Source organism: Amblyomma mixtum, chromosome 5, assembly GCF_055824585.1.
Source record: "Amblyomma mixtum isolate Tamu chromosome 5, ASM5582458v1, whole genome shotgun sequence".
Classification (NCBI taxonomy): domain Eukaryota; kingdom Metazoa; phylum Arthropoda; class Arachnida; order Ixodida; family Ixodidae; genus Amblyomma; species Amblyomma mixtum.
Window position 1 is genome coordinate 99356757 of NC_143016.1, and position 20910 is coordinate 99377666.

At 46.4% G+C, this 20910-nt stretch overlaps 2 protein-coding genes across 2 annotated transcripts; one reads left to right on the forward strand and one right to left on the reverse strand.

Moving 5' to 3' along the window:
• The first annotated feature begins 3663 nt into the window (after nt 1–3663).
• Nucleotides 3664–6045, forward strand: LOC149343170 (uncharacterized). Its single transcript, XM_089542317.1, has 2 exons — nt 3664–4551; nt 6022–6045. The coding sequence occupies exons 1-2, from the start codon at nt 3664–3666 to the stop codon at nt 6043–6045; spliced, it is 912 nt and encodes a 303-aa protein (XP_089398443.1).
• A 6439-nt stretch (nt 6046–12484) lies between these two features.
• Nucleotides 12485–19788, reverse strand: RpL8 (ribosomal protein L8). Its single transcript, XM_089545693.1, has 6 exons — nt 19718–19788; nt 19157–19294; nt 17437–17589; nt 16242–16565; nt 13359–13445; nt 12485–12623 (listed from the first exon to the last, which is right to left on the reverse strand). The coding sequence occupies exons 2-6, from the start codon at nt 19292–19294 to the stop codon at nt 12549–12551; spliced, it is 777 nt and encodes a 258-aa protein (XP_089401819.1). The 5' UTR covers nt 19718–19788; the 3' UTR covers nt 12485–12548.
• Nucleotides 19789–20910: the final 1122 nt, after the last annotated feature.

Genomic DNA, 20910 nt, shown 5'->3' on the forward strand with positions numbered 1-20910 from the left:
CATGCGCCGTATCTGGTGAAACAGTGCAACGGCACAGGGCCAAAGGGAAGAAAGGGACGAACACAGCGCCGTATGCATAAGCAGTCTGTCTTGCTCCACTCCTTCTCTCACTTCCTCCAGAGCTCGTGCCGGCGTATGCGCAGACGCTTGACGTTGACTGCCCTGACTGTCACGCATAGGGCGGGAGCCTTCTCCTCAGAGGGACACTGATGGCATCCTGGTGCAGTTATTGTTCTGGGTAAAAAGTGTATTCTTTGGCTTCCTGTTCAAAGGAACCACAGAATAATATTTTACTCGGAATAATATTCGCATAGCGACGTAAAAAGTGTCTCTTTAAACGCCAGTCAAGTGTCCTGATGCAGTTTATATGGCGAGGTGTTCCATCTGCATCATACGGTCTGAGTCTGTCATGCCAATCCCGGATTAGGTAGCATTTGTCAGCCAACGACCGAGGGGGAGGGAGGCGGCTCTGACCAGCTCGCACGTCGAGCAAGTCCGGCTTCTCCACCGAGCAAGGGCAGCCAATGGGCTCCCGGTGTAAGGACCCCAACAATGTCAACCTCTCGCTCCTAAATGTCTTAATAAAATAATTTCACCACCACCATCACATCTGGTTCTTTCTGGGTATGTTGACGTTTGACCGGCAGTAAAAGACGCAATTTATCGCCGAGGAAGCCTCATTTAAAAATTTTCCTGCTTTTCGATTAAAACTCGTTACGGCATACCGAAAATCACGAGTTGCCACTGCTTTGAAGCGAATGGCGATGCAGAGTAACCTCTGGGATACGAGCCCTTAAATCGTTTCCCGCGTACGCATTTCACTTGCGAAGTTGCCTGGTGGTGGCGACACCTCTGTTTCGTTATTTGGACTTCTCTTTCTTATAAAAGTTCCATTTTCGATGAGAGCGATCTCTTTGTAAATAGAACGCAGTATCCTCTCCAGCTCTCTTCGGTGGGTGGGTAGGCGAACGCCGAACATATGGCCGAACATGCACCCACCTCCGCCAACTTTCACCCTCCCGAAAAATTATGTTTGAATGTGCGTCGGCTTATATAAAAACATCCGTTACAGCGAAATCATCAAAGTAGTCACCGAAGGTAATCCAATTGGCAGCTTCCTGGCATCGGGTTCCATAATTGTCCTGTCATTCTCTTTAAATTGCTTAGTATACCCGGCAACACACTGTGAGGGACCGACCAGTCATGAACCAAGCCGACTAATAGGGATGAAGCATAATTTACCAGAGCGCATGTGCACACAGCATAAAGCTGGGCTAATTGATGGGGTGAAGCACATTTGGCAGGTTCTCTCAGATCATGAACGGCAGTTTACCACTGTCCCTCAAGAAAAAAGTACATAACAGCTGTATCCTACCGACACTCCCCTATGTGGCAGAAACGTGGAGGCAAACTAAAAGGATTGAACTTAAGTTAATGACAACATAGAGATCTATGGAAAGGAATACGAGAAGTGTAAAGGTTACGAGACAGGAAAAGGGCAGAGTGAGTCAGAGAAGAAACGCGGGTTAATGACATCCTTGTTGAAATCAAGAAGAATTTCGTTTAATGCGCTCCGGCCTTCTGCCAAACACGTATCATCACGTTGACAGATAAGCAGAGTGCGAAATTCTCGACGGGGGCCCTATCATCTTCGGAAAAGATCCGTGTGTGAGAACTCCGGCGTTATGTCTTTCTTATGCGGATGAGAAGGAGAGAACTTATGCTTATATACTTATGCGCAAAGCTTTTATGTAAAAAAGCATGTGTCACATGTTTATTTTGTAGAAGAGAGGCAGGCCCGCTGGTCTCTTCCCACCCCGTGAACACAAACCTGATTTCAGTACTCAAGTTTTATTGGCAACTACTGTGACAACAGAGGGTACTGCGTGATGACGACCGCGGCGAGAAGCATCTCAAAAAAGTTTGCAGTAAATTGTTTAGTGGCAGAAGAAGACATTTTTTTCTATTTCGAACTTGCCATGCGGAATAAAAAGAGGCTGTCGATAAGCTAATGCAGGTTGTGGAGGCTGTTCTTTGCCAAAAACCTGAGCAGACTCCTTCTCTTAGTGTTGTCCGTTATCCACAAGGAAATGTGTTCCACCTGGTAGCCATAAGTCCAACTTCCACTAATCGTCGTCTTCTTGAGTACTGCGTTCCTGGGCACATCCAGAAAAGGTGGCGAATGTCCACCTCTGCGGCCAGCGTGGAACATTTGGGACATTTGCTATAGGCACTGCATCATCCTCAGAACTCAATCGGCATGTCTCCAACTGGGTAAAGGCCACCCCGGCCCTTATCTTCTAAGGGATACCTCCTCCGATCTTGTTAAAATATGAAGGAGGGGGTAAAGGCGTGGCAGAATAATGGCACGTGTACTCTACACACAGGACGACAAGGTGGGAAGAGCGGAACGGAGATCATAAGAGAGGCGAGTGGAGGAGGCATTGGTATTTTAGGCCTGGTGTGTAGGGGCGTCTGCTTTCCTCTGGTCAACATCCCGTATACTTTCTTGTGTCCGATGTATCTGAATGCGTTTCATTTTTTCAGGGCATGTATCTCCTGAGTGATGCTTAGCGTCTTCGTCATTCTTGAGGCTTTTAACAGCCGTCGAGGAGTCCGTGCATATATGGGCGTCTCATCTAGACGCTGTGTAATTTATACACTCCATCGCGTCACGGATAGCGTAGCGCTCCATCACAAGCGGGTCCGGATGGTTCGAAACGTACTCCCGATGTATGATTACTTCAGAATGTGTATGGCTTGTGTTGAGATGCCAACCGGGCAGGTTTATTCCAGCCAGGCGAATGCCGGCACGAGCACGAGACAAGCCTTCCGGGAGTCAGAGGAATCTTTGTCCGCAACCGCCTCCTCAGAGGGACTGTAGCCAATTTTCAATGGAGTTGACCTGCAGAACAAGAGGGTCATATACGGGTATTGGGTGTTCATCACTGAAGTTTTGATGATTTTCACAGCAGCCGCAGCGAGCCTCGCACAAGCGCGCAGCAGCGCAGCGAAGCTAACCGGCCTAACCACTGCATGGGCTACTGCCTACAACAGCTTGTAGCCGCCGTTCATCCACCCTTTTCTATGACTGATGCGTCCGTATGCAAGCTGTATACACGTTCTTGGATTTATATCAACCACTGTTTGAGTAATCGACTTTGCTTTTCAATGGAGCTTGGTCGCCGTGTATGTAGTGTATGCCCACGAAGGAAGTCCATCATTTTCTGTGGTTGTGCTGTCACTTCATTGTATACGGCTGCTACAGGCGTATGGTACTTTCCCTTCAGATGTCTTGTTACCTCTCGCTATGTTCAACTGCGCACATTCTTGGAAAATCGGGATAGGCCTGAGTTTTGGCAAGGCCGCGATGGCGCGCATTGCGTTCCTATTTATTGTTTCTAGCGCCGCACAGCGCCGTCTTGTCAGTCAGCGGAATTGAGTCCGGTATAGTATCCCAGGTTGAAGTATCGAATGTACAAGGCGTCTGGCAGATTGTACAGACTTGTTTTATACGTTAGCTGATTTTACGCATGCCTACTTCTCGGGCCAAAGAGCGGCAGTCCGATCTCGCGCGCCAGTTTCAGTAGAAGAGGAAGACTGCCACCGCTACTGTAAGGGCGGACGAGACAATCGAAAAAGATGCCTCGCAGGAACAACTCGATGAGGAACGGCCCGTCATCCGACGTCCCACGAATCGTGCCGACTCCAAGCGCCTTCTCCTTCCCGGGCCTTGGTTCATCGGAGCCGGTCGCATCTACGGGCTTCCACCTCGCGTTGTCAGTGCCTCCAGAGCCGCCCCTCACCGATAGATCTGGGGTGGTAGAGGCCCAAAAGAAGCGCCACTCGACGTCAGGCTTGCTGCCTCCGGTGCCTCCGCCAACGCCGCAAGCCTCCGCGTGGATCCCAGCCGAACCCTGCGAGTACACGGAAGACGAGTCTCTGCACCTGCTACCCACCATGCCCAGCGAACCGCTCCTCAGGCGGCGCACCACTGGCGAGAAGGGCACCGGTGTCCTGGCCTGCTTGCTTGTCACGCTAGGCATGTGTGCTTTCGCCTGGCTCGTAGCTTCGGGCTCTCTAGCCGAGCAGGCCGGCATTGCTGGCCGGGAGCCGGACAGTGCCATGGACGTGGTCACCGAGCCGCCAGCCATGCTTCACCTGGAAGAAAACTCTGCGGCCATGCCGTCAGTAGCCATCAAACCAGGCGGCGGAGTCGTCGACGTGATTCGAACGCGGACTGTGAGGGCGACGACACGGGGCAGGGGTGGTCCCACGACGTCACAGGAGGCAACGCAGGATGCAAAGGACGAGATGTCCGGCTACAGCTGGCCCGCCCGCACAGTCGAGGACCTTACACGAGGAAGCACAACGTCAATCACTGGCCACGTGACGCTGGAGGCAGACAAAGCACGAGGGGAAGCGCCTGCGAAGGGCGAGAATAAGTCCGAGACCCGTCCAACGTTTGATGACGGCTTCACAACTCGTGCCAAGCATCCACGGAAACCCTCGCGCAAGTGGAAGCGACGGCACCTCTATCCGAGGCGGCATGTAAGAAAGTAGAGCTTCGATGTCTTCTGTATTTTTAGATGGCTCAAGAGTTGCTAAAGTTTACGCTACTTTTGAATATTTGAACAATATTTGAACAGCATGAAGAGGCGGATTACATGACACAGATGCGGCGAGTTGGTTACAAAAATATGCTTCATGTTTGGAAAAAAAAAAATCCTATTTAAAAGGAGATTTGACATTCACGAAAATTTTGTTTATGAAGATATATTTTTGGACTGCATGGTCGTCAAATTTAATTATCTTTGCTAATTTTTTATCATGAGGCAGAGGAATACGCTGTTCTGTTTATTTGGTCTATATTATACTGTATATGCTGACATTGAAAACCTGGAGTCAGCCTTATTACCAGCATTGCGCAATCGATTCCGCAGATTACTTAATTTAAATCCGGCTCGTTGTAGAACATTAACCATGTGGCCTTATGGTACGCATCGGCCTCGCATTCGGGAGGTGCTGGGTTCGGTTCCTTGTGCCGCCGGGTACACACCGGTTTTATAATGGGTGCAAGATTTCCCCCGAGCTGGTGATCGGCTTTTCTGGCGTGAAATGCTTGGGAAAAAGCTCTTGGACCAAACCATTGCGTCACCACAAGGATTAACGTAAATCTGCCTCGTGCAGAAAACCCATTGCACGTTAAAGAACCCCAGGTGGTCGAAATTTCCGGAGCCCTCCACTACGGCGTCTCTGATAGCCTTAGTCGCTTTGGGACGTTAAACCCCATAAACCAAACCAAACCATTAATCGGGCTTTGCCGCATGATAGGATTTAAGTTGTTTGGCGGCGGAACGAACCACTGGCCCGTCAACGCAACGGTTTAGCCCAGGACCCATTTTACAAGCATTTCATCCACAGAAAACCCCAGCACCAGGCAGAGGGAAATCATGCACCCATTAGAAACCCAGTGGGTGCGTGCAGGTGTTCGTGCATTTGCCCACTTTACTTTAATTTCGCAAAACAAGCAGGTACTTCTCTAAAATCGTGTAACAAGCCTTGTTTTAACTTATTACTAAGGCTAGGATATACTGGCAGTATAAAAGTCCTAAGCTGGCAGTCATTCCAGCTAAAAACTTGGAAACGGGCCCTATTAAAAACATACGCGACATGCTCTTTTTTTATGTTGAACAAACTGAAATACTATCAATCGTTAAAAATGTACTCAGATGGTCATAATCATACTGCTACTACTTAGTTAATTTGAATAAGAAAACCGCTTTTGTTCTCCGCAAGCACAGCCCTTGCGCTTTGAAAAACATCCACGCCACACGAGGTAGGTTAGAGGTGCGAACCGGAATCATGAGAGTTGATGAGGGAATGAGGGCTCTGTGCTTCATTTCATCGCTGCTGAATCGTCTGCTCGCTTAGCGCTCGTAGCTGTCACGGGTCAGCAACCGAGAACCAGCTGTTTTTTCACCTTGATTTTTTCTTGTCCTTCGGTCATTTTTTATGCAGATTCACCGAGAATCCAAGGAGTGAGCCCGTGGAGCTGACGCTACGAATCCATTTAGCACCAATAACGACCGCATATCTCGTCTAGAACTTCACGGGAATAAATGCACTTATTTCTGTTCTTCTATGTAATCAGCGTTTCTTCATTAGATTCAGTAAAGACAATGAAATAAAAACATCGGACATCCAGATATTAGTTCCAAGAGATGTATTTTGAGATATTCCTTGCTAATCAGTTTATCTCAATTCCTGCTTCAGGCAAGATCTTTATCAAACCCAATTCCGCGAAAAGTGCGAAAGAGCAAAGGTCGGATATGACTGGCGTCGAGTTCTTGCCTTGACTATGATGTCGTAGTTCTTGAAGTAAAAAAAAAATGGCTGAGGCTTAACTTGGTTAAGCCTGGAGAATGCGAAGCATCATCGTGTCGCGTAATTTGGAGGCGCACAACCACAGCGACGGCGCGAGGTGGGCCCCCGTTTCTCCACTGTCGTGACGTCATCGTGTCACGTGATTTGGAGGCGCACAACCACAGCGACGGCGCGAGGTGGGCCCCCGTTTCTCCACTGTCGTGACGTCATCGTGTCACGTGGTGTGACGTCATGTATCACGTGATTTGGAGGCGCACAACCACAGCGACGGCGCGAGGTGGGCCCCCGTTTCTCCACTGTCGTGACATCATCGTGTCACGTGGTGTGACGTCATGTATCACGTGATTTGGAGGCGCACAACCACGGTGAAGGGCTGAAGTGGTAGCTAAAGTAGTATGCTTCGCATAAAAGTTATGAAATAGGGTACCATCATCAGGCAAGGTAACGGGAAATAAATCACGCTGACGAAGAATACATCACTGAGAGACAGGCGGAGTATTCCGACGCTGACCGTTCAATTGTGCTGGAATGCTTCTGGTTCAAGTCTGAACAAATGACACAGCGGTAACCATCTCATTACATGGAAAGAAAAGGAGGGAGAGTTTATTGGAAAAAATAACAACCATAATTTGGAACAGGATAGCTGCTGCATGCCAGAAACATTACTATGATTAAGTGTTAAAATAATGCCTAGGCACTTCTGATACAGAGGGCATTACTGTATTACCTGTAAGAGAGCTTGATATTGCACATGAGTGGCATCGGTGAAAAGCAACTAACAAAGTGTTAACGTTTAAGTACATTAACCATGCTTTACACCCTTTAAATACCCGTGCCACACGCGCATAAGAAATGGCAGTAAATGCTTAAGGCTTTAAGTTTATTAATGCCATTATTTTCGGAGTTGGTGCTACACGTCCACTAATTTTAATGCCATTATCGAAAGTGACGATGACGATAACGCTTGCAAGGTAGTCAAACATTCCTAATGAGCAGAATATATCGGGAATGATGTTCAAGTGTAATGTAAAAGCGATTTTCCAGAAAATACGGCCGTTCCTGCTTTACAAGTCGAAAAAGTAGCCATAAACTCGCATGTCAGCACATAAGTCGAGAGTACCAGTCAATAAGGTTGGTTAAAATGGCGCTCTTCGCATCGAAAATGCGGTTTAGGTACCTCGTCTGGCTGAAAGTTAAGAATTAACCATTTTATAGTGAGCTAGGCAGTTGTAACTGACAAAGCTGCATGCTTTTCTGCGTGTGGAATGGGAACGAGAGTACACATTGCACGGGCGAATGAGTTCTGGCGAACTAATACCCGTGCCACACGCGCACAAAAAATGGCAGTAAATGCTTAAGGCCTTAAGTTTGTTAATGCCATTATTTTTGGACTTGGTGCTACACGTACACATTCAATGTCATTATCGAAAGTGACGATGACGATAACGCTTGCAAGGTAGTCAGAAGTTTCAACTGAATATAAACATTCCAAATGAGAACAATATATGGGAAATGTTGTTCAAATGAAATGCAAAAACGATTTTTTAGAAAGTACGGCTGTTCCTGCTTTACAAGTCGAAAAAGTAGCCATAAACTCGCATGTCAGCACATAAGTCGAGAGTATCTGTCAATAAGGCTGGTTAAAATGGCGCTCTACACGTCGAAAATGCGGTATGGATGCCTCATCTGACTGAAAGTGAAGAATTAACCATTTCCTACTGGTTAGAAAGTTGTTACTAACAAATCTGCGTGCTTTTCTGCGTGTGGAATGGGAACGAGAGTACACATTGCACGGGCGAATGAGTTGTGGCGAACTCAGTAGGTCGCGAATGGCAGCAAGGCTAATGCCATTAAATTTACGCGTGTGGCACCGCACGAATGCCATTAGAACTTAAGGCAGTAAGCACTTAATGGCATTAAATCTGCCCGTGTGGCACGGGTATAAGTAGGTCGCGAATGGCAGTAAGGCTAATGCCATTAAATTTATGCGTGTGGCACCGCACGAATGCCATAAAACTTAAGGCAGTAAGCACTTAATGGCATTAAATCTGTCCGTGTGGCACGGGTATAAGGCGCGTAACTCATTTTGAATAATGAGGACATGTAATGTCTAGGCACTTCTGATACAGAGGGCATTACTGTATTACCTGTGAGAGAGCTTGATGTTGCGTATGAGTGGCATTGGTGAAAAGCAACTAACTAGTTCTGCTAACGTTTAAGTACATTACCAAGCTTTACACCATTTCTCTATGGCGCGTAACTCATTTTGAATAATGAGGACATCAGAAGTATTAATAATAGGTCGATAAATAATAGTCGTCTTCAAGACATTTCACTATAGGGTGGTCGCTAATATAGGCTTTGAAAAGACCAAGAACAAAGCCTTAAAGTACACCAGAAATCAGAGGGTAAATAGCAAAGGATGGGTTACTCGAAAAAACTAACGGTGCTGTGTGTAACCAATTATAAAACCCGGCTAACATTTAGGCGTGAAAGTTTTAGGAAGTTTTAGGAAACGGTTGTAGGGACACTGTCAAAGACTTTTAAGTCTAAAAACGTAGTGCACATATCTATGGCCTACCAGAGAGCTGATATCATTAATGAAAAGCACCAGTTTTTTATCGGAAGTAAAATTCTTAAGAAATCCGTGCTGACTTTAATGAAAGAAGTTGTTAAAGAAATGAGCTTCGGCATGTGGGAAAAGACGTGCTCCATGAGTTTTGACAAATGCTAGAAAATAGTTGGGTAATCAAGACACGAGAAGTCAAGAACTATGGATGATCGTAACCACTTTCTAATCCAGCAGCACCACACCAGATGAAAGTGCCGGCTGAAAAATGTTCGACAAAGTGACACTATAGTTATTTCTTCAGTATTTTTTAGGTACTTCCGCTTGGAATTCATTTCCAACAGATTACGTTAACTTCAAAGAATCATTTCATGATTTCATGACAGGAGCCACAAAGCCCCTTACTCTGCATACAAAGCATAAAGACCTCATGCTTTATCTACGTCACAGGGCCCCTTTAACGGAGCACAATTACGCGTGCAAATAATTGGAAACTTTGTTTTACGTTCTGAATTTTTCATAAAGCTATTATTTTAGGGCAAGCAAGAGTTAAAGATATCTGTACGTTTCTAAAGATCTTAAGATGACGTAGACGAGTAATGCATGTGCCGGCCGACAGCGTCGCATGGTCGTTTCATGAGCGCAAAAAGGCAGTGATTTCGAACGGGCTTTATTAAATGCAGACTCAATATTGAGCCGAAATATTTCGGAATCGGCGTGTCTAGTGGAAGCAGTAAAAATTAAAACCAGGCAGCTTCATTTTCTTTTCACAACCCCTTTAATGAACAGAAGACTTCGAAGAATTGTGCCACATAGCATTGGCTCGCTACGAACTGTTGAGGATGCCACCCCCATAAAATGTACATTCAGTGCTCCTTACAACGGGGTCCCAACAGGAGAATATCGCAGCATTTATTCTTATACCCGCTATTGAACAAGCGCTTCAAAATACCTTGCGTGAAGCCTGGTACGTATGCCAATACTCAAATGGGCACAAGCCATGCAAAAGCTAGCAGGCACACTGCGAACCAGTTCACTACAGTTTTGCACCCATAACTTGAAGCACAAGACGAAACAGCATACCCATACATCAGCACGCGCTCTTAGAAACAAGCGGGTTGCAGTGCTTCTATGCCCCGCTCATTATCCAGAAAAGCTCAAACAGCACATGGTGGCTGCAGCTGCGCTGTTTAAAAAGCAGATGTGTGCTTAAGCGGGTTGCAGTGCTTCTATGCCGCGCTCATTATCCAGAAAAGCTCAAACAGCATATGGTGGCTGCAGCTGCGCTGTTTCAAAAGCAGATGTGTGCTTAACACAATGTGCATATAGCGATGAAATATTGACTCAAATTCACTTAGTTTCTCCTTCAAGTGCCACCTGAACAGAGCAGTGAAGAGGTGGTTCTTGCATGCAGATACAATAACCTAACGCTATTAGAAAAATCAACGAAAGCAACGAGTGCGCTCAAAGTAGGAACTATTTCAATGAAACATCTTCATCAACAAGCGCAGGGTACATGAGCGAGCCTCATAATGAAATGTAAGCCATATCTTGTCGAGGTGACCTTTACTCAGCTGGAACCAAATGGTCCCAGTTGGTTCCAAATAGAACCAAGTGGGAATCATTCCATACGCCTGTTTAACTGGTCAAGATTTTCACCCGTCTAACTGACACTCAAATTTTTTGTTTACTGGTATACTTGAAATCTGAGGAAGTGGAATCTTAACGTTTGATATTTATTCAAATGGTTTAGCAAATATTGGTTGGTTCCTAACATTAAAAATTTGGAGTTACCTATCCCAATTGGACTATATGACACCAATTGGAAGCTCGGAATCAACTTGAATAACCAGTTGGATAATCCAACTGGACCAACCAATTGCTTTGCTATTTCCTATTGAATCCAATTGGATCTGCAATCAGTTCAATCTGGATCCAATTGAAATTCCCAATTGGTCCCACTGGCTTTTTTTGACTGGGGTACCATGGCTAGCATGCGGTCCAGTTCATAGATTCTAATATTTTAAAGTTTATAGAATACCGTACCAACTATGCCCCCACCATACTCCTCTGGTACCCATTAAGCTCACTCTTTACACTATTACAATACGCGGTCGTTGGTCTGGCATGACAGACCGGTGTGTCAGCAACGATATCTGCATACCGACCTGCCCACTGACCATCGATCAGCGCAGTGTGACTGATCCTACCTACACCAAAGAAAAACTACATTACTTTTATCGACTGCTACTTCAATTGCCTGTAAAAGTACAGGGGTCAAGAGACTCGCTGTCCACATTGCAGCAACGATAGCAGACGACATTGCTCCATGTATTCCCTTGCGACCTCACTGGCGGTCGCTGCCAGTGAGGGGAGTTTCCTGGTCTCAATTTTGATCGCATTTTTTTGGAATAAATAGTGCGTCCTGGGCACACAAATTTTGGATATTGAACCTTAGGCTCTTGTATCAATTGCTAAAGTACAGAACTGTAATATGAAGAACGACCATGACACGGCCCCTTTAAGCTATAGTCTATGAAGTTCTCATATTTTCGCCCAGCATCCGTAGTGTCTACCATCCTCCGTTAGTGTTTTGTGCGCGCAGGAAAGACGAGTCATGTTTCAAACCGCCAATTAGCCCAGCTGTCTATGCTAATGAATGCCATCCAGAATCAGCGATGGTTGGCCGCGAGTAATGAAAAATCCCGCAATTCCTGAATGATCAGAATGGTTCATATTTAAAATAATTAAATTGTGGTACAGACCGGATCGAATACAAGTGCAGACCCAGGTCTGCAATATTCACGCAAGCCTCCGAAAATCAAATTTGTGACACAGTACGCAAAGCACCATGTCAGGCTGGCTTAGTACTTGGCTTAACAAGGCACAGAAAATCTCATTTGTATCAAAATGGTACAGTGTACCACCCCTGCATGCCTTCCACTTGCCCACCACAACCAAGCTTGACAGGCATGCAAATCAGTTTTCTGCCAGCAGCAGTCACGTTAGGACTACAACGAACAGAGCAAGTCGGCAAGACCTATCAAACTATGTACTAAAAACTTATTTCCCTGAGAACACATTTTCAAGTTTCGGAAAACAAATTTCACATCAGTACATTGTTTCACATTCGGAACTAGGAGTGGAAAGTGCAGAGGCGACTGCATAGCAGGTTCACTCCCATTGCTTCCAGATAAGCCTTTTTTCACGGCTCAGTGCTGAAAATTCAGGGTGTTCAGAGTGTACAGAGTTCCTACTAAGCTTTGTTCCGCAAGAGTGAGGCATCATGCAGCATGAGCAACAGCTGCCTTTGCAATATCAGGAAGCATGCTCACCTTGAAGAAACGAGAGCTAAAGTACCTGTCGTGTCTGTTATAAAATTTAGTGTTCGCAAAATATTATTCAAATGCAACCTTGGCCAAATTAATGAAATAATGAGTTCATAAAACAAGAAGTTGTTTACAGTATGAGAAAACAGTTGAATTCCAACCTTGTACAAGCTCATGGCCCACAATAACACAGCCACACTTTTGATTTGGTCGAGGTATCTCTCTTTTTTTTATTATTAGCGGCAGGAAAACCCGGAAACAGTCTAATCGTCCTTGCTCTGGGTAGTGACCTTGCCACCACGGATACGACCCGTCCGCCTGGCAGCAATGAGACCAACCTGTAAAAGGACACCATGTCAGCTTTTATCAGTCGCGTGTCAAACAGCCACTTTGAGAACACTATCAATGACACTTCCATATAAACATTACTGACAAAGCATAACATCAGCTCCAAGTTTTACAGACTCAGAACCCCCATGTTTTTTAAGCACAACTTGCCCCTCTACTTTGCTCAAAGACGACTCCCCAAGGACAGCAAAAAAAAAAAAAGCATCACCTTGCCTATGGTCACTCAAAGACAGTGGTTTGACTGTATCAGATATCAAAAATGTTGCTACAAGCTTAGCATCACCAATGCACAGCACAGCTTTACAAAATGTCACATGAGTCGAAGTTAACATGAGGATAGACTGAAGATCTGGCGCTTGAATGAAAGTAATATTGCCTTGGGCGACGCTTTCTATGATGTGATCATTTTAATGTGAGGTCATTGTGTGATGGTAAACTGCCAACATGGCTAGACCTTTTATGATAAACTGTGACTAGATGCAATGCTCTTTCACAGAAGCTTTGACGTAAAGCACGCTAGGCCTAAAACATCAAGCGATCAGTGCGTCGCCAGAAGAAAACGTGCTGCCAGCACGAGTACTCCCTACTGGTAGTCACTGATGACACTGTTTGCAGGCTAGTATCTTTCACCTGTGATCAACCTAAAAATGAAACAGCTTCACAAGTACTGTTGCCATAGTTCCTCCGATGAACTGCCAATATGCACACAAGATGGCGCCACTCACCTTGCGACCAGCCGAGGCATCTCTCCTGACAGTCGAGGCCTTGCCGATGTGCTGGTGGTTGCCACCACCGTGAGGATGTTCGACGGGCTGCACAGAAGGCAAGGAACAACATCAGCGAACAGGTGACATGCACACCATGAAACTTTCTGAATTGGCCAGAAGTACTGTTGTTACAAAGCACTGCAAAATTAACTACTAGCTTCCATGAAACAGACAACAGACATGACTATGCTTGCCCTTGCACAGCTTAGGCTGCCTCAGCAATGTATTCTAGAGCTGTGCACGGGCTCGGGCCGGCCCGAAAGCCCTACCCGGCCCGGCCCGCGGGCTGGGCTCGGGCCTTGCGGAAGTCTATTCACCCGAGCCCGGGTCGGGCTCGGGCCACGGTACATTTGTCTTGGACGGGCCGGCCGGGCTTCGCGATCGCGACTGCTCCTGCGTGGCTCCAGCCGCCCTACTGCTGCAAGGTTCAAAACTAATCTCCACATGAGTGTCTCACGAGCCCAAATGACACTGCACAAAGGAAGGTGAGGTGTGTCGAACCGAGGACACTTGCAAAAGTACCCTCCGCCACGCGTTGACGGGGGCCGGGTGGGAGGGGTGGGTCATTATCACATGTACGGGACAACAGGACTCTCGCTCGTGTGGCACCTTAGGATGCTTTCCGCCGAGGAGCGCGATGAAGTGTACGGGCACATACGAGAGCTCGTCGCGTCGACACCACAGGAGTTGCCGGAAACTATGCAAGAACACCCTTCGAAAAAGCCGCGCATGGATTTGTTCAGCGAGTGGAGCGACGAAATCAGCAATCGGAGTGCCGAAAGAGACGAACTGAGCGAGTACTTGGCCACAGAGTCGACCCCTTGATCAGAGTTTGAGCTATCACAGTTTTGGAGAAGCAAGGCAGCGACGTATACCCAGAGCTTTCTCTTCTTGCCAAGAAAGTGTTAGCCATTCCGGCTACCAGTTCAAGCAGAGAGAGAAATTTCAGCGCTGCCGGGTTCATTATGCAGGAGCGCCGCACTTGCCTCAAGCCGTCATCAATGGACGATTTGTTGTTTTTACATAATAACTTGGAGTGATAACTCTCTACGTGCGCCGTGTTTGCATATACTCACTAATTTTCATCTAGACACTGAGAGCCGAGCATTTTAAAAACATTGAAATAAATTGATTTTCCTTAAATTATCTTTTTCTGTTTCATCGTCACTTCAATTTCAGTTTTGCAGGTCGGGCCGGGCCGGGGCGGGCTTAGGTTTCTTCAGTGTCGGGCCGGGCCTCCGTCAGTATTGTAGGGCTCGGGCCGGGCGCGGGCTAAAATTTGCGGCCCGTGCACAGCTCTAATGTATTCCACACAGTCAAGCCCAGGATGCACAGCTTAAGATTCATCACTGGCTCTGTACCAACATGAACTGAACACCATAACGCTAATATGCTTAACACTGTAGCACGTTTTTTTCCATACAGCAACAAAAGAAAGCTATTATTTGCTCCCTGTAACTGCTTGGGTAATCCAAGAGAATTAATCGACACTGACTTATAGTTCAGATACTTCAATGTAGATCAGTTCACTTGCTCTATACTTAAATGGCTAACACAATGGAAGGGGTGGAAGTCCACTGCTCAGAAACAGCCTCTAAAGACTCCACAGCATTTAGTTCGGCAACAGAAATCATCACAGCAGGGACCCAACCACCATCCACCGTATGTGCCAGAACACAAACCATTTTCCCAGAAGAAACATCAGAATTACCATACCTGTCAGTTAACGAGCTAGTTAACATCTGATGTAACTAACTGTTCTGTATGCACAGCTGTCACAGACATAGAACAACTGAAGCTCAAATAAATTAAGAGCCTAATACAGCTGAAACTTGCCAATACATGCATGGTTTCAGCCTCAAGCATGGCTGAAACAATTCCGTGACTGCCGCTATCAAACCCAACACAGACAATGACAACCTGAGCCAGAGTGACTCAGACACTAATCCGTTGATTTTTTTGTTTCACGATAGCTCAACATGCAGCTTCGTCCACAATGCACAGCACTAGCAGCACATGGTGGGGTCACTTCCCTGCATTACAGCTGTGTCGCAAAAAAACTGGACGCCAGAACAAAAGCAGCCTCTCAAATCGGCTATCCCACTCGCCTCGAAAATTCTGCATGCAGACAACTCCAGTTTTTTGCAGATTCCGGGCAGTTCAGGAAAGTTCCGATGTTAAATTATTTGTCAAAAAACAGACTACCATAAGCTACCCTGTGGTCTCTGCTTAAGCAGAAATAGACCAGTAGTCTGCGCAGGAGAATTTTTAACCACTTAGACCGACAAATACGGAACACCCTGTATATACACTCACATGCACTCCCGTGGAGTTTGTTCCCTATCGCTAGACATTGCCTGTTCTGGCAAGAAATGAACTTGTGGAAATTTTCACATTGCCATTAGCATTACTATCTGCCAGATCAAAATAAAGCTACGAGCAAACTTCACTGACCTGCCTCCACTTAACTGCATGCAAAAACATTTAGCACTGCAATACAGACAATATGTCTAGCAAGATATTAGGCACACTCAGTTTGCAGCTCACGAAAAACATCTTCAGTAGGCAATGCCCGGTTTAGTGCTCATGAGATAGCCAACTATCAGAAGTCAATACAAAATGCCAGAATTTTTTAATGCCACAAATGCCAGGTAGCCAAAGAAGTACTTTTTGCCAACCTTCTCATGCATGAATTCTGCAACAGCTATCAGCCATTCAAAGATTCTAAAAATGCGAAAGTAACTATTATATCACAGCACAGTGCCTAATAACGGGTGAAATCATGGCCTTGAAAACTTGCCAGTAGCCAAGCCCGTGCAGGCCAAGAAGGGGGGTACTCACGTTCATGGCAACACCTCGGACCTTTGGCCACGAGTTGCGCTTGGCCTTGTACTTGTGGTAGGCACGGCCTGCCTTGAGGATGGGCTTCTCAACACGGCCACCACCCGCAATGATGCCCACCATGGCCCGGTTGGCCGAGGGCAGCACCTTCTTGGCGCCCGAGGGGAGCTTGATGCGCGTCTTGCGTGTGTCGGCATTGTGTGCAATGACCGTGGCATAGTTGCCCGAGGTGCGCGCCAGCCGGCCACGATCGCCAGGTTTCTCCTCCACATTGCAGATCACTGTGCCTTCAGGCATGACGCCCACAGGCAGCACATTGCCAACCTGCCAGCCACAAACATGCATGCGGTCAAGACAGCGGACACTTCCAAGAGAACTTACGCCCACATCTAGAAAGAAACATTCTTTTATGACGGTAACTGTACTAAGGACTCTAACAATCCCATAGCATTCCATTCAGGCAGACTTCTAGCTTCTCAAGTAACTAAGCACTGGCTCTAGACTGGCTACATCAAACTCTGCCATCCAGCCTGCTGCTGACACAGCAAACAAGACTGTCCCCGCAACAGCCAGCATCACTACATACCACTTAAACCATTACATACTCAACTATGTGCTACACACGACTTAAACCATTACATACTCAACTATGTGCTACAACTGCACATTACACATCACAACTGCCAGAGCTAAAAAGGTCCCAGCCAAGTTCCCCAAGCAGAGGACAGCAGCCGCTCAGAAACAGCCTCTAAGAAACCTCCACACAGGTGGTTAACCCTTCAGATGCAGAAATCATCACTGCAGCTGCTGCCCATTTGCACAGAGGAGCTAGAAACACCTCTTTCATTTCATCATGTCTTAAACAACTGCTTCCTGAAGACATTTAGAAGGCTCAGAAGCTTTCCCAACGGGTATTTGTTGAGGCATGCACAACATATTTTCACCCCCCTAAATATAATTTGTGCCTTTCTATAACTACATTTACCCCTCAGTGCAGCTGATTAAAAAAAAAAGTATGTCCACCTTGCTTTCAGAGCAGCCAGCTTTGGATGGTAAAAGGGTATACAGAAAGCAATAAAATGACTGAATAATAAGGAATAAAATGAGCTGTGCCTGAGGCCATTCATCTGAAAGTGGATAAAGCCTCCAACATGCCCGGAGTGCAATTTTCATACCAGCTGCAAAGCATACACACCTGGAGGGCAGCCTTCTTGCCACAGTAGACAAACTGGCCAGTGTGCATGCCTTCTGCCGCCAGGAACAGCTCCTTCTTCAGCTTGTACCGGTACGGGTCACGGAACACCACCCGAGCAAGGGGGGCACCACGACCAGGGTCATGAAGGATCTCCTACACACACAAAACGACAGTTGTTATAGGAAGATGGAGAGCACTCCGAGTGCACAAAGTACCAAGGAAATATTTTGAGGTACCTCGCCATTGCTGTGATCATGTAAAACTTCAAATTCATAACTTAGCCTCCTCATTACCAGGCAAACAATCCCCATTGTGCAGACAAAACAAATTTCATGTAATCTCAGCTATTTAAAACACCTCTTGGAGTTAAACAAAGAATGAGAACACATCAGCATAAGGCAATATTCATGCCATCTGGCCCCAGTCTCTTCAAAAGGCATTGTATACAAGAAAAGTTGCGTGTTCTGATGCCAGGCTCATTCAAATTACCTCAATTATACAGCCAAAACACCTTTCAAACCTTGAAACAAGGCAACACTTCCACAGTCCATGTCACAGAACGTCACACACAAGCACACACTCATGCCGTGCCTGAGCTTGCTTAAAACAATGCCCTTCCTTGCAGACCGCATCCTGTCTGCACTACCATCCTGTCTCTTCGATTTGGCTGCACTTTCGTATCAGTTCGAGTGCAGCACTTTCGCATTTGTTTCGCCACTGCTGCACGCTCCCACTGCACTTGTCATCGTTTTGCAAAAGTGCCAGCCTAGTGCAGCACAAGCTCTCGGCTGGCTTGCACTCTCCGAAATGGAAGCACCGCTGTAGTGCAGCAATATGGCGGCCTCCCTGTGTAGGTTGGAGAAGCGAAGATGTGACAGCTGTCTCTTAATGAAATGATGACAGTTGCGTCTTGAGAGGAGGTGAGGAACTGCTCGTGGCATCATAATTATAAACCTAAGGGGTCAAGTCAAGCCGAATGGGCAGCATTTCAGCACATATTCGTGAATTTTCTTGGCGTGTACATGCAACTTTTCTTTTTTCAGTGAAAAGATGATTTCCTAGGGCTAGTTTATGGCGACACTCCACTGCGATTTACTGTTTGAAAATTCTTCACGTGGTTCAGGATTTCGCCATCGGCGGCACGCAGTTGACTGCAATTGGTGGCAACGCCAAGGCGAAGAGAAGAAAAGGCCTGCACTCGACCATTAGTTTGGAAATCGGCCAGTGCCAAGCTGCACTTGAACTGACGCCGCATGCTGGCGGCACCGCCGCGGAAATTCATGAAACTAGTGCAGCCAAATCAAAGAAACCTCCAATTTCAGACCTACAAGCCCAGATCTAAAGGTGGTACACATGCTGTGCAGTGACATCACACAGCATAGATAGCAAACACACTTTGGGACGAAAAGAGCAGACACATGCTCCCCCGTGCAAAAGAACCTATTGATCTTAAATTACATGACATGGCACCGATGGGAAACCAAGTAAATTACTTTGCCGGTCACCTAAAACATCGCAAATGGGAACCTTTCGTTGTATTAACACTTGGTCACCTCAGTGTACATGTAACTTTAAGGAAATGAAATGAATATGCGATCCACTGGTTTTCAAGCACTCAGAAAATACGTGCAACTGAAATTCCCTACACTTGAGAAGTACGACGAAGCCCGCCAAAACAAATGTTACGCACTCCCTCGAAGTAGCCGAATGGCAAGCATACCTTGATAATCCCCTTGATGTAGCCATGGCGCTCGGCGTAGTCCACCGCTCGGAGCTTCGGCGCTCCTTTCCTGTGCTTGTTGTGGGAGCGGAAGACACTTCCCGCTCCCTTACGCTGAGCCCGGATGACTCGTCCCATCTACGGTAATCGTCAAGACAATGTCAGCGCCACAGATGATTAGTTCGCCGCAGTTGGCAAGCATGTCACAGCGCGCATTGCAGACCTCCGCTACTGGCCATAGAAGTGGCCGTCCATCATGCAAAACTCATCAAAACGTTCCACAAACACGAAAACAAATAACCGGCACAACGTATGTGGAACGTAAATTGCCGTTATAACGTCCACGTAATGCAAGAACACGTTGTATTGCCGTACACAGTGAAGTGTTGCGAGAGGTGCCGGATAGCTTCATAACATGCACACCATAAAATGCATATCTGCACCTCAATATCAAAATAATGATGTGATAGCGTCGAGGAGATATTACTGCACCTGTTACAGCCTCAGATGGTTAACGCTCAAAGTATTTCGCATAAGATTTTCAATGATTGGAAAACTTACATCGACGGGTGCGTATCCCTCGTCTTGAGCGAACGCAAAAAGAGATCCAGGCTGGCTAGTTTGCGCCGAAGTGTCGCATCCGACTGCTTCAAAATATCAATCGCACTTAAGTTCAAAATTGTTAAAATATTACAAAATAACTAAGTTTTAGGTTGAAAAATAATGGTTACATTTTTAAAGTTTATAAAGTACAACCTAAATTAATAAATGGGTGGTAGGTATGAACTATCATCAACATCGTATAGAAGCAGACGATACGAAAACTAGATGCCTGTAGAGACAGAAAATCGCTCGTTCACAGTATCGCAGTGAGCTATGAACGCATAAAACATTTTTTCAATCTAATAAAAATACATGAATAAGTCCAAATGTTGTCCAAACGAGGATGAAGGAAATGTTAGAAATCCAGTGCCTCAAGCGCGGGATTTTCAAAAGCGGCCGCTGCATAATTACGGACAACGGGCTTGTTGAATTTGATAGTTTATATAATTTGCGTACAGTTCCTCCGAAGCACAGGCAAGCCGAAAGCAAGAGGCAATCTAGGTCCCAGTCAACGCTGGCACAGCTGAGTCAGAAGCGTGCATGGCCATGAGAGCGTCAAACACCGTGAACCATCGCGTCTTCCTCAACGCTCACACATCGTTTTACGCTCTTTTGCTCGCTTTGTTCGAGATGAACGGGGAAGGTCAGATCAACACCTCTTAATCGGAGGCGTTCCTCATAGCGGCTCCTGCAACGCATTCTGTGTGAAGAACAAAAAATAAAGCGACAGTCAACAGCCGCTCGCGCTAACATGGAAGATACTTCGACATACTGTCATGACAACACACAGTTCTAGCACCAACCGTACGGTAAGCGCTGCAACTGCCGTAACTGCTACCGTACGGCAAATGTGTTAGGCAAGCTTGGCAACGGTAGCAACGGAAACATATTACCGCGTTTGCCGTGCGCTAAAACTATCTCTTAAATAACTCGTTCAGTATATCGTGCGTGAGGTGTACGTGTTACTAATGTGCCAAGTCGAAGGTCAACGAGCTTGCGAGTTTAAAGCGGCCATGCAATTTACACAGCGCAAGAGATTCAAGCATTTCTTTGCTTACGTCTATACACCGATCTGCATCGAGAGAGTCTCAACCCACAGGCTAGAAGCTCGTTTGTTTGCTCGTTCGTTCGCTGGTTCGTTCGCTCGCTCG

Coding starts and splice junctions, on each gene's coding strand:
- LOC149343170 (XM_089542317.1), top strand. CDS start 3,664: ATGAGGAACGGCCCGTCATCCGACGTCCCACGAATCGTGCCGACTCCA. Junction 4,552..6,021: donor ACCTCTATCCGAGGCGGCAT/GTAAGAAAGTAG, acceptor TTTTTTATGCAG/ATTCACCGAGAATCCAAGGA.
- RpL8 (XM_089545693.1), bottom strand. CDS start 19,294: ATGGGACGAGTCATCCGGGCTCAGCGTAAGGGAGCGGGAAGTGTCTTC. Junction 16,566..17,436: donor GCAAGAAGGCTGCCCTCCAG/GTGTGTATGCTT, acceptor TGTGGCTGGCAG/GTTGGCAATGTGCTGCCTGT. Junction 12,624..13,358: donor ATGCCTCGGCTGGTCGCAAG/GTGAGTGGCGCC, acceptor GTCCTTTTACAG/GTTGGTCTCATTGCTGCCAG.